The following is a 12,805-nucleotide window of genomic DNA, read 5'->3' as shown; positions in this document are numbered from 1 at the left end:
CTCAATGTGGTTCTGAAGTCACAAGCTGTGCCCGTGCTGCAGCTGTTTTGGACCATGCACTTGTCGTCCAATCACTTAAGTCGAGTCTGTAGCCAATGGGTTTCCTTTATTTTTAGTTTGACAGCAACAAGAGCTCTGGCTTTCATTCGCCCGCCCCGAAGTATAAAAACCCAGGACGGGTTACACTCTGTCCTTTTTTTCCCCTTCGGCTCAGAGTTGGGGTCTCCGGGTTATTGCTGGGCACAGGTTTGACTCTTATGATTAACTGCATGTTAATGAGGACTGGCTACATTTTTAGGAAATTACTGTCTCCTTATGGGCTTTGAGAAGTTGTGACTCTAAAACCTAAAACTGCACTAGGTAAAGAGCCTGTTTGACTGAGACTCTAAATCTGAGGATCCCCTTTACTTATTGCGGTTTTAGGGTCCCAACTATTTTCTGCTAGTCATCGTGATACATGAACGCGCAATTTTGTCATTTGTGCTGTGAGCGGGAGCGCGCCTGCAGTAACATGGCGGATACGCGCGCCCGCCTCAACATGGAGGCGCACATGGCGGCTGACTCACCGGGGCCCGTCTCCCGTGACAACAGCACCGACTACCGACAAGTATTAGGCACTGACGGATCTTCACGTTGAAGCGCCTTCAAAAGTAGTTCACTAGCCATTATTTAAAGATTACCAGCATTTACTGTGTTTCCCAATCTGGGGTACAAGACCTAGGTTTCAGGCTTTAAAAACTCTGAAACAGATATTTGCATAAAATGTTTGCATTTTAAGTACTTTAGAGCATTTCTAAGGACTTTGCACATCAGTATAATTTAAAACTAGGAAATATCTAATGTCATTGACTTATATAAACTCACTTTTTATGTTTATGACTATACAAAAGGTACTTAAGTGATTTTTTTTTTGGCCAATATATGGTTCATGTGGCTTTTAGACGAGTTGGGGGGGATAGTTTTAGACTAGGGGCCATCATAGTCTATTAATGGAAAACAACGAGACTCAATCGGAATATAAAATATCAATCACAATTTAGAGTGAAGTAGACGGAATGTCAAATTTTGTTTAAAGCTTTTTCGTAACGCGTTGGAACAGTTATGGTTATGAGGATTGCTAACTGAGCAACTTTAAACTATTGTAATGTGTCCTTGGGCAGTAAAAGCACAATGGGGAAGGAAAAGATCCACATCAACATCGTGGTCATTGGACACGTCGACTCCGGCAAGTCCACGACCACCGGCCACTTGATCTACAAATGCGGTGGGATCGACAAGAGAACCATCGAGAAGTTTGAGAAAGAGGCCGCAGAGGTGGGACAGACACAAACACACGAACATAATGAGCGCACTGCACAAAAGGAGCCGGGCGGGTGTGGCTGTGCACGCGCGATTCTGTTGTCAAAGAGCGACATCTAGTGGCGCAAACGAGACAAGACAGGCGATGTCACAACACTTTGGTACACCTAGACGTGGTCAAAGAAAGTATTTATTTTCGTGAGTCAAAAAAGTGGAGATACACCTGGTCAGATATTACTCCAATCCAAGTAAAAGTATTTCACAAGTGCTCATGTTTTTCTATTTTTTAACTTTTTTGGTGGGTTAGAACCTGCGGTAAATATTTATCATTGTTTTACATCAGTCAAGTTTCAGTTTGTGATGAAAAAAAACGTTAAAAATGACAGGGTATTTTTTTTAAACAGCAATAAGTTTTACAGAATGTAATGCAACTGTAGTGTACACATCATAATTGTTATTGTGTCAATTAAAGCAAATATTGTAGCATAAAATGGCATTAAACCTTAAATGTAACAGCATGAGCAAAGGGTTTACCAGATATTTACGACACTGTACATAATGTACATTTCCCAACATATTTATCAATTTATCTTAAAGCACTGAAAATGTGTATTGTGCACAAAAATAGAGGATATGAATGTGATTGTAGATTATATGATAAAATTGTAACAAATGAGTGTATGGTATTTAAACGTAATCTAATCAGTTTTTCTCTTCTCATCGTGGCCTGGTTCTTTAGATGGGCAAAGGCTCTTTCAAATACGCCTGGGTGCTGGACAAACTGAAGGCAGAGCGTGAGCGTGGTATCACCATCGACATCGCCCTGTGGAAGTTCGAGACCAGCAAGTACTATGTGACCATCATTGATGCTCCTGGACACAGGGACTTCATCAAGAACATGATCACTGGCACCTCTCAGGTAAACAAGGGTTTGTGCTCAGGAAAAGGTCATCATGCTTTTATATCTAGTAAACTGGATTATTGTAACGTCTCCTGACCGTGTCAGCAAAACGAACATAAAACAGCTGGAGCTTACACAAAATGGTGTAGCTCAAATACTAACAAGAACTAAAAGATCTGAACACATAGCACTTCTCAAGACACTACTCTGGCTACCAGTTTGCAGCGCAGAGACTTTAAACTCCTGCTTGTTGTCTACAAATCCCAAAATGGCCAAAGTCCTCAGTATATATATTAAAAGACATGCTTACACATTATAGACCAAGAAAGGAACGTAGATCTTGGAATTAAAAAAATAAATTTGTTGAAGCAGATTTTAGTTACTATGATGCACAAAAATGTATCTCTTTTATATTGTGGTGAGAACTCAAGAATGAATAGTAAATTTGAGTGCTTTAGTGAATTATTTAGCAATTATACAATTATTGGATAATTAGCACAAAGCTCAGAATTTGCTCTATTTATTATGTTATTATATCGTGCTAAAAGATTACATTTACATTATGTTTGTTTACTTCAGGCTGACTGCGCCGTGCTGATCGTCGCTGCTGGTGTGGGAGAGTTCGAGGCCGGTATCTCCAAGAACGGACAGACCCGTGAGCACGCTCTGCTGGCCTACACTCTCGGTGTGAAGCAGCTCATCGTTGGCATCAATAAGATGGACTCGACCGAGCCCCCGTACAGCCAGAAGCGCTATGAGGAAATCACCAAGGAAGTCAGCACTTATATCAAGAAGATTGGCTACAATCCCGCCACCGTCGCCTTTGTGCCCATCTCCGGGTGGCACGGAGACAACATGCTGGAGGCCAGCGACAAGGTGAGGTGATACTGGTAAAAACAGAAAGTTGTTTACACTTTTTGTCCACTCTTAGTCCTGGTTTGTCTTGGTCTAATCAAGTTTTTTCTGGGTTTATTCACCGTATAATTTTGTAGCGTATATACAAGTGTGAATGCACCCAAAGTCTCACTGTAACAACAATAATGTCCCTGGTTCAATTGGCAGACGGTTTTAGTTGCATGTATTATCTTTGTTTGGGAACATGACAAGAAAGGGGTCCAGTGACAACAATAGGTTTCAGTATTTTAGGGCAACTGTCTGTAAACTAAAATGTCTTAATATAAACGACATCAAGACAAGGGCAGAGTCCTTCCCAGACTGTATGAAACCTTTTATGTTGAGTGGACGTTTTTCTATCTGTATCTTGGGCCAACATGCTTTTGCTGTTGTCTGGTAATTAAGGAGTTATTGTCTATTGTTCATTAGCGATATAACAATGTGTATGGACATCATAAGTCATTCTAAACCCAACTGTAATCAATCAATAAATAAATCAAAATATATTTATAACACACACTAAAAATGGACAATTGGCGGAGTACAGGTGAACCAATTGTGAAAGCACCATCAGAGGAGCCATCTGCACCAGGAGCAGATAGTCGTAATATTTTTATTGAACCAGTTACCTGTGTGCCTAACATCTTCTCTGCCTGTTGTTCAGATGGCCTGGTTCAAGGGCTGGAAGGTTGAGCGTAAAGAGGGCGGTGCCAATGGGGTCACGCTCTTGGAGGCTCTGGACTCCATCCTGCCCCCCAGCCGCCCCACCGACAAAGCCCTTCGTCTCCCCCTGCAGGACGTCTACAAGATTGGTGGTAAGAAGCAATACACTTCCAAAAGAAAACTGCAAATATTTTAAAAGTAATGTGGTGGAAAACAGTGGACATAAGTCTTCTTTTGGTTGAGCTTAAAGTCAAGGTTCATCTCAAAAATATTAACGTTGTGATATTGACCCTTGCACACAAACTACATCAAAATGAAGAAACATGGACTATACCTAGTACTTTAAAGCTGGACTAGACCAAGACTAGAAGAGGACCAATGCTGAGCTACATTACTGTTGTCAAAATACAACATTTTAAAATCTATTTTTTACTAAACTCGCTACTGGATTTTGTTTTTAGACTTTTTATTACCATGTGGTCTTAAAGTAGTTTTGTCAAAGCTCAAGATCTTTCTAATACTGTTCAGGAAATGTTAAATGTTATCCTTTTAGTATGGATACCTAAATTTAGTGTCTAGTTTTGATTAATTTTAATGACAATTAGTATCTTATTTTTAATACTTTTGATTACTCTGTTCTACATCACAACTAAACTGGGTCCAAACCTGGGAACAAGTGGCAGCACTCTTATTTCTACTGTATAGAAAGGTGAAAATCAAGCTAAGCACAAAAGAAAACCATAGGATAAGTACACGCGACATTTGTTAAGCTTATTACTAACATTTTGCACATGTATAAAGATGTTCACTGTCAGAATGTCCCAACCGAACTGGTCCTCTCCTTCAGGTATCGGCACTGTGCCCGTGGGCCGTGTGGAGACTGGCATCCTGAAGCCTGGTATGGTGGTGACCTTTGCCCCTCCCAACTTGACCACTGAGGTGAAGTCTGTGGAGATGCACCACGAGTCTCTGACCGAGGCTCTGCCAGGAGACAACGTCGGCTTCAACATCAAGAACGTGTCCGTCAAGGAGATTCGCCGCGGCAACGTGGCCGGAGACAGCAAGAACGACCCACCCATGGCCGCCGACAACTTTGCTGCCCAGGTACAAAACAGAGAAGAGTTAAAGTTTTTATGGCAGATTAGACGACACGTTTCATATATTTTGCCTCTTTGTCCTCAGTTTGACCATTTTTGTTATGTTTATTATTGTACTTCCTGATTGCACACAGGTAGAGGTAATTTCACAACTGTTACCTAGCAACCATATTGTAAACAAGAGCCAAAACCTATAAAAATGACACAACAGTTGACAAACAATAACATATAACACATGATTGATCAGTTAAGTGTAATTTGTCTCGTCGCACATTGATGACATCGCAGAGGGATTCTGTTTTTAGAACTTCCCGTTTTTTTTCTAAATGTTTTCACAAACTTAAATTTAACGGAAGTAAAACTATGATAGATATTTACCACAGGTGCTATACCACCTAAGTCATAATTAGAAAAACAGGAGAAATTTTCATATAGAATTTTAAGAGCTGTAATTATGCGTACAAAGAAGCAGATTTAACCATTGTTGCACTAATATTGGCTGTATATACCTCTACCTTGTATTAGGACCAGAAATCACTATACATGTAAGTGATGTCAAAATGAATGTACAATATATAAAATAGGGATGGATGAGTTTAGGGTTCATGAGCGCTGTAATCAGAATCAGAAAGCCATTTGTCGATGAAAAAAAATCAAAAAAATTGAATTATTTTATATTATCTTAAAGGCGGTATGGACGATTTTTCGGCGATTTGAGAACGCAGGCGGAAGAGCGCGTGCGGACTGATACAACACACACATGCGTTTGTTTATTAGCGCAACGGAGCGCATCGCATCGCTCGTCTCCCGTAGATTTCCGTCCACTTCTGCGTCAGCTCGAACTGTCTTTCTCCGTCTTCATTTTGCCCTGTACACTGAGGGAACTATATTATGATAGATCCATGCGCTTAGGCACGCGGAAACGTGGGGACGAGCCTGACGCGGCTGCAGGTGAGTGATAGGTGCGTTTTATGATTGATACGTGGCAGGACTAATGATTTATCCACGCCACGAGGAAATATGATACAAAATTTGCTGAAAAAAATCGTCCATACCACCTTTAACTATAACGGGACAAGAAAATACATTTTGTCAATTTAGGTTGCATTATAAAACATTTCTTAATTTAACAACAGCATTTATATTTAGAGATCGGATACTAGAGGAGACAATGTGCAGTTGTATGAGAATATCACGTGTAGGTTGTTAAGCTTTGTTCCTTGAATGAAATTACCTGGTCACAATTGCACAAATAATACAAACAAAAAACACTTGTAAACATCCAAAAATCTATTATCAGCATGAATTAACAATACCAAATATCAATACCAAAGTACCAAAAAATGTGTTCATGCAAAAAATAGAAATAGTTCAAATTTGTTTTTGTTTTTTAATTGTTTTGTCAATGCATTTTCTTACAAAGTTTATTGGCATTGATACTTGCCCTACTATTACTTTGTATTGGATCCCTGGTATCTCTCATCGCTCCAATGAACATAAGTAAAACCTTGTTGTTACCAAGCTACAAAGGCAAAGATGATGCTCACTGACCTCCCACTTGATCGACATAATTTTGTGTAACTAATAAAACAAATCGTGACACTTAATGTATTTGGTTCTATCCATTTCTGATCATTGCTCTTTCTCTGTTTGCCCGTCACAGGTCATCATCCTGAACCACCCTGGTCAGATCTCGCAGGGTTACGCCCCGGTGCTGGACTGCCACACCGCTCACATCGCCTGCAAGTTCAGCGAGCTCAAGGAGAAGATCGACCGTCGCTCAGGCAAAAAGCTGGAGGACAACCCCAAAGCACTGAAGTCCGGAGACGCCGCCATCATCATCATGGTCCCTGGAAAACCCATGTGTGTGGAGAGCTTCTCCCAGTACCCGCCCCTGGGTAAGCGCCTTATCTCTACATGTATAAAATGAACTAATATTTTATAGAAGTTCGTCTTTTTTTTTTTATTATCCATACTCAGAGGTTAAAAAAACAACATTTTCAAGGCTGTTTCTGGAGGTCAATAGTGTGCATAGAGTTTTTGTTTCAGTCTTTCATTTGTTAATTTTCAGAGTTCATAGGTACAACAGGGATGATAATGGACAATAATGTAATAATATTCAGTCAAATAAACTACTGAAATATTGAAAATTACTATAAATGTATATGTACATTTTCAGTTTTTATGGTTATGGATAAATATTTTAAATAAAAAGTATAGGGTTAGGGTTGCTGTAATGGTCTCTAGTTTCCACATTTCTCTGTTTATATTTATCTTTTTGAATAATCTACAGGAAAATATTAAATAACTACCCGACCATTGCTGAGATGGAGAGAGCTAGTAGGAAGTAGTATTGTTACTGCAAAATAAAAATACTTTAGTTACTCTTTATGTACAGTTAAATACACAAATAAAACATATTTAGTGAAAATATTACTAAATTAATAGAAAATATGACATAAACTAAATGTTTAATCCATTACTTCATTTTTCATTGTGTCCACTATTTTAGTATGACAATTTATTTTATACAACAACAGAAACCAACAGAAAGTTTGAAGTCATTGGTCAATAAAAGACAAAAATTCAAAAGAAACAAGCAAATGAAGAATTGTCCCAGATTATCCACAGTGGACACAAAAACTTAAAAAAAAAAAAAAAAACTGGAAAAGGATAATAATAAGAGATAGGACTGATGCGCATCTCCTTTTATCCAGACTTGGGACAGGCACGACAACAAAACACATCTGAAATGTTGCTTTTCTCTTCAGGACGTTTCGCCGTTCGTGACATGAGGCAGACGGTCGCTGTGGGTGTGATCAAGTCTGTGGAGAAGAAGGCACTGGCCGCAGGCAAGGTGACCAAGTCTGCACAGAAGGCCGAAAAGAAGAAATGAATTGTGATGTCTGATGTCTCGCGCAAAGTCTCGCCGTCTCCGCTCGCTCTCCACCCAGCACCGACTTCTCTGAGCCACAGCTCTCTACTCAAGGACTGGCTAATGCTGATCAAAACCCATCGCAAAAGCTTCAGGAGGAAAGGAGGGCTGGTGCCGCCTAGGGAAGTCTGACAATTCAACTGTAAATTATACAAAAAATGAAAATAAAAACATCCAAATAAAAAGTGTATGTTCAATGTGTAATGTTTTTGTCAAATATGAACATCCAACATCAAAAGACATCAAGTGTTTAGATTACTGTGACTCTAAATTGCCCAGAGATGAATAATTGCAATTTACTTCTCAATGTTTCCTGGCTCATTGTCCCTCATGACGAGTGTATGAAAACAAATTCACGTTTACACTGACTCGATGTATCAAATGAACTGCCTTCTGATGCTAAATTTTAAGTTTAGCTTTTGTGGATTTAATTTAAGAAGTGAGTTGTAAAGGATCATCAATATGGGACCTAGAGATAACACACAACACATTTTGGTTGGTTCAATACATCCCATGCTTCTCTGTAGGGTGTATACAAACTCTGAGGATGATGGAGCTCTTTGCTGAGAAATATCAACTAAGGACTGAACTTGGGGTGTCCTTGGTACAGCAGTGCATTTATGGTGATCACCTCAAATGGTGGAAAAGCGAGACATGTTGAATACGGAGGGACTTGGAGCGACAGACTCAGGAAATTTAAGCTCATAACTGCAACTGTTTTTGTTGACTGTAACACAGAAACAATCAAAAAAGTCTTTATTTTTTTGTAAGAAAAAAAATTCCATCAAGATTTCTCTGTTCATTTAACTTTTTATACAATCCATGTGGGCTTTTTCTAAATAAGTGGGACGGGGGCCTAAAGGCTAAGAAACAGGTGGTAATTTTATGTGCAATGGAAGGTTCATCATCAGTCACACGAGGTCTCTCATTCAAAAGAAAACCTCTCATCAGAGAGACCAAAGACAACATCCCACAGAATACAATTGATAATTAGCCCTAATGAAGCACCAATTAGTCAGATGCAAAAATGATTTACAATGTCATATGGGAATGGAAGTGAAAAAGCACTTTACAACATGAAAAGGCGCTACTGTTCCAAAATTGGACAATAGAAACAAGTCTATTGACTCTTTGTTTTCTTTTTGTAGTTCACCATAGTTTTTGTTCTATTGTTGAAAAAGGCTATGTGACATATTTCCAAACAAATAAGTAAGTACAGAGCAGTGGGCGCAAATAGGGGGTAGGTGAAAACAATAATTTTCGAAACACTCAAGCCTTGAATGCAAGATAATACAGGATCACTTAAACATGCATAAATCAATCTCTAAGTAAGCTAATAAAAGTCGTTTTTACGCCGTATTATTTTACATTTTACATGACTTATGTTCCCTTTAAACGACAGTGGAACCCTTGACATTAAGACGTTCTTGTTTTTCCGATTTTCTTTTCGGTGAACACCGTATTATAAATACTCGTCACCGGAAGCGTGACGTCCTCTTCTAGTGATCCAACATGGCGGTGAGTACTCCCTCACATTATACCACTGGGTCTGAAACGATTCTGCCGATCAAATCTACTGTCATCGGGGCTGTAACGCCTTTATGACACATGTCCGCCGCTCGCACATTTTAATACCTTCAATAAGGACCAATATAATATCTTATTTCTTGTGAAAACTTGACCGATGACTATAAAACTACGATGAAGCGATGCTAACTTTAGCCGCAAACATGCCACGATTTCTTGACGTAATTGCGCCTTATTTCAGTCGTCAACGCTACAGTGACATTGGCGTTTGAGATCCGCGTTGCAATCTCCTGCTATGACTTGATCATTTAGATTTGAATCGTTTTGTAGACCTGTAGTGTAATTCTTGATCACAAATTAGCATCTGCTAAGCTAACACAGGGGATATGTACTGGCATGTTCCTGCTTCTCCGGCGTGTGAGTGTCCCACTGTGGGAAAAGGACAACTCCTAGTTAGACATCTCTTTGCAGGCTTTGAATCCGTGTTGAAATGGTCAGTCAAATCAAATTTGATCACTGTATTACATGTTTTCCTGGAAATAGTGCACGAATTTAGTGAAATCTTACCAGTGTGGTGAAGGTCACCCTATTTATTGCATAGACTTGCAACTTTAATCACAAAGTCTAGTAGTCACTGCTTTTCCAAGTAGACTAGTGGCCACTATTATCTATATTGAGTCTCTGGACTTACTTATTTGCTCATGTCTACGCAGAAAAGTTGAGACTAAATGTAATTTGTTGTATTGGGTGACTTGGTTTTGCGTTCTACTTTTGTTAAACCCAATTTTCTTTGCGTGTAGGAACAGGGTGAGAAGAAGGAGAACCCCATGAAGGAGCTGCGCATCCGCAAGCTCTGCCTGAACATTTGTGTGGGAGAGAGCGGAGACAGACTGACCAGAGCAGCCAAAGTGCTGGAGCAGCTCACCGGACAAACCCCTGTGTTCTCCAAGGGTAAGGTCCATGAAGCCTCAAACTATGCACAATATATTCACAGAAACGGGCTTTAAAGCATGGCTAACGTGCCCTATGTTATTGTATTTTTCATGCAGGGATGTGTCAGACGATGCAGTTTAATTTTACGCCTAAATAATAAAGTTGGCATCCTTTTATTTCCTGTCTTGTAGCTCGCTACACTGTGCGATCCTTCGGTATCCGCAGAAATGAAAAGATCGCTGTCCACTGCACCGTCCGAGGGGCCAAAGCCGAGGAGATCCTGGAGAAGGGACTCAAGGTTTGGAAAACCTCATTTTAACCTAAACAATTTCAACTTTACCCATATGAATATGCCTGATAAAATACTGCTTCATTTTGTCAATTGTTTGGGGTGTTGTCTCTTATTACAGAAGTATCTAGGTTTTTTTTTTGCACCCAAAATTGAAACGCTCTAATGTCCTGTGTAGTCTGAAGGTTGTTGTGGTTGTTGTCCAGGTGCGTGAGTATGAGTTGAGGAAAAACAACTTCTCAGACACCGGAAACTTCGGCTTTGGAATCCAGGAACACATCGATCTGGGAATCAAATACGACCCTAGCATCGGAATCTACGGGCTGGACTTCTACGTGGTGAGTGTTGCCGTCCATGTGGAATATTCACAAATGATGAACGTAAAGCCTCACTCGGCTCCAGTGTTGAGCGCAATTTTTCTGACCAGTACTTATTTTAAGAGTGTCTGCAGAGCTGTGGCGCGCGGCTGAAACTGCCATGTTGTTTTTGTGCCGGCCGCGGGTCCTGAAACTGCGGCGCTATTTGATCGTGTTTTAGCGCCGTTTTAGACCGCGCCGGGTTAAGGTTAGGGTTAGCCATGAGGCTATAAGGGAAATGCCGCGGTTCCTGAAACTGTGCGGCAATTTGACAGCGCCGCTGCTTGGCTCTCCAGCCACGGCTTTTTTTTTTTTTTTTTTTAACTGGTTTAGTTTGCACATTGTTAACAATTCAATGAGCTTTAACTTTTTGTACTTTTGGAAATTGCAATGTTAATGGGTTTTGGCTGATTATTTTTTTTTTTTATACCTCTTTTGAGGACGTTTTTCTCATATTCTGAACTGGTGCGGTTTGTGCAGTTCTCCAGTGTCTTCATCCTATTGAGCTTGTGCAATATATTGTGGTTGACATTTGGGTCTTAGTCATTCTGTTTTGACTCCAGTGAACATTAGTGACTTGAGTTTGTAGCTGGTATTTTGTTTTTTAACTTCAGTATGTGATTGGCGTGACGAGCATAAATATTAATGTATTGGGTCACAAATGTATTTTAGCTTGTTTTCAAAAGTGTGGCTCAGCAATTCCTGCATTTGTCTGTAGAGCTAAAAGTAGGGAGGGTTTTTTTGTATTTATTTTTTTTTTAGTGCAATGTAGCTTTTTGTAATTGACATGTGCACAAACTATGCTATTTAAGTAATCATTGAGACCACGACTTTCTTTAGGAGGTAGAATGACACAATAGATTTGGCTTGTGGTTGAATGGATGGCACATATGCAGCATCTTGAATCCAAATCCTGCTCTTTCCCATTTCATGCTAGAACAAATTCAAAACTATAGTTTGTGATCCTTGGTTTAACTAGTTTTGTGCTGCAGGTTTTGGGCAGACCCGGTTTCAGCATCGCCGACAAGAAGCGGAAACGAGGCCGCATCGGCTACAAGCACCGCATCCGCAAAGAGGAGTCTATGCGCTGGTTCCAGCAGAAAGTGAGTGCATCTGAAACTGACCTTTTTGAGGGTAAATCAGTCAAAAGGATCTTATTTCATATTGTCCAAGTTGGTAAATGGTGTGTTCTACAAATGAGCTGCTTTTGTAAAGAGCAGAAGTTCATAATGTGACTTCCTGTAATTTTAAATGAATTCGTCAAGGGCTTTTCCATTTTTAAAACTGAACTTTGCCTTTTTAACATTGTCAGTTGCCAGTATAGTATTCTCAATGCTATTGATATGATATCTGCCGTAAAACAATTTTTTAATCATTATTTAAAATGTAAAGGAAAATCATTTTGCTGAAATACTCAATTGCTCCACTAGAGGTCATGGTAAACCTGTTTGACGCACTTTCCTCTGAATTGAGCTCTAACGTTGTTCTCTTACAGTACGACGGCATCATCCTCCCCGGAAAGTAGAGCGTCCTTCATGTTTATAACAAACAATAAAAAACAGAAAATGACTTTGGTTGTACGTTTGCTCCTTTTTTAAGTTTGAAATTGCATACAATGTTTTCACGAACATTTGCTTTAAACAAATTGCTGTACCAAGATGCCAGGTGTGAATTTATTAACTTCAAATAATGAGCGTAATCATAATGAGACACAAACGATATTGGATCAAATTGGCTTTATTTATACAAACTACTTTCACATTTTACTTGGCTCCAATTTATAAATCCACATCTAGTTCAAACTAACCACATTTCCTCAGTTGAACACTTTGATCACACATTAACGCCACTTAGCTGTTTCACCATTTAATAAACATTTTGCCTTTAGCTTTTTTTTAAAACTTAAATTTT

The 12,805-nt window shown here is 39.5% G+C and overlaps 3 protein-coding genes across 3 annotated transcripts in view; 2 read left to right on the top strand and 1 right to left on the bottom strand.

The window, feature by feature from the left end:
• LOC140362067 (small ribosomal subunit protein uS7-like) overlaps positions 1-12,805 on the bottom strand; it is a 252,108-nt gene that overhangs the window by 32,823 nt on the left and 206,480 nt on the right. The window lies entirely within an intron of this gene.
• On the top strand, positions 156-7,963 carry LOC140362062 (elongation factor 1-alpha). The gene is made up of 8 exons (XM_072448092.1): positions 156-246; positions 1,161-1,314; positions 2,039-2,218; positions 2,780-3,076; positions 3,759-3,909; positions 4,605-4,861; positions 6,518-6,752; positions 7,626-7,963. The coding sequence occupies exons 2-8, from the start codon at positions 1,171-1,173 to the stop codon at positions 7,748-7,750; spliced, it is 1,389 nt and encodes a 462-aa protein (XP_072304193.1). The 5' UTR covers positions 156-246; positions 1,161-1,170; the 3' UTR covers positions 7,751-7,963.
• rpl11 (ribosomal protein L11) lies at positions 9,208-12,460 on the top strand. Its single transcript, XM_072448098.1, has 6 exons — positions 9,208-9,307; positions 10,117-10,267; positions 10,441-10,547; positions 10,745-10,876; positions 11,887-11,997; positions 12,390-12,460. The coding sequence occupies exons 1-6, from the start codon at positions 9,302-9,304 to the stop codon at positions 12,417-12,419; spliced, it is 537 nt and encodes a 178-aa protein (XP_072304199.1). The 5' UTR covers positions 9,208-9,301; the 3' UTR covers positions 12,420-12,460.

Source organism: Eucyclogobius newberryi, unplaced genomic scaffold (assembly GCF_026437365.1).
Source record: "Eucyclogobius newberryi isolate DKJ021-1_F unplaced genomic scaffold, fEucNew1.0.hap1 SCAF_16, whole genome shotgun sequence".
In the NCBI taxonomy this organism is placed as follows: Eukaryota; Metazoa; Chordata; class Actinopteri; order Gobiiformes; family Gobiidae; genus Eucyclogobius; species Eucyclogobius newberryi.
Note: the sequence above shows the minus strand (reverse complement) of the source record. Positions and strands in the feature narration are given on the sequence as shown.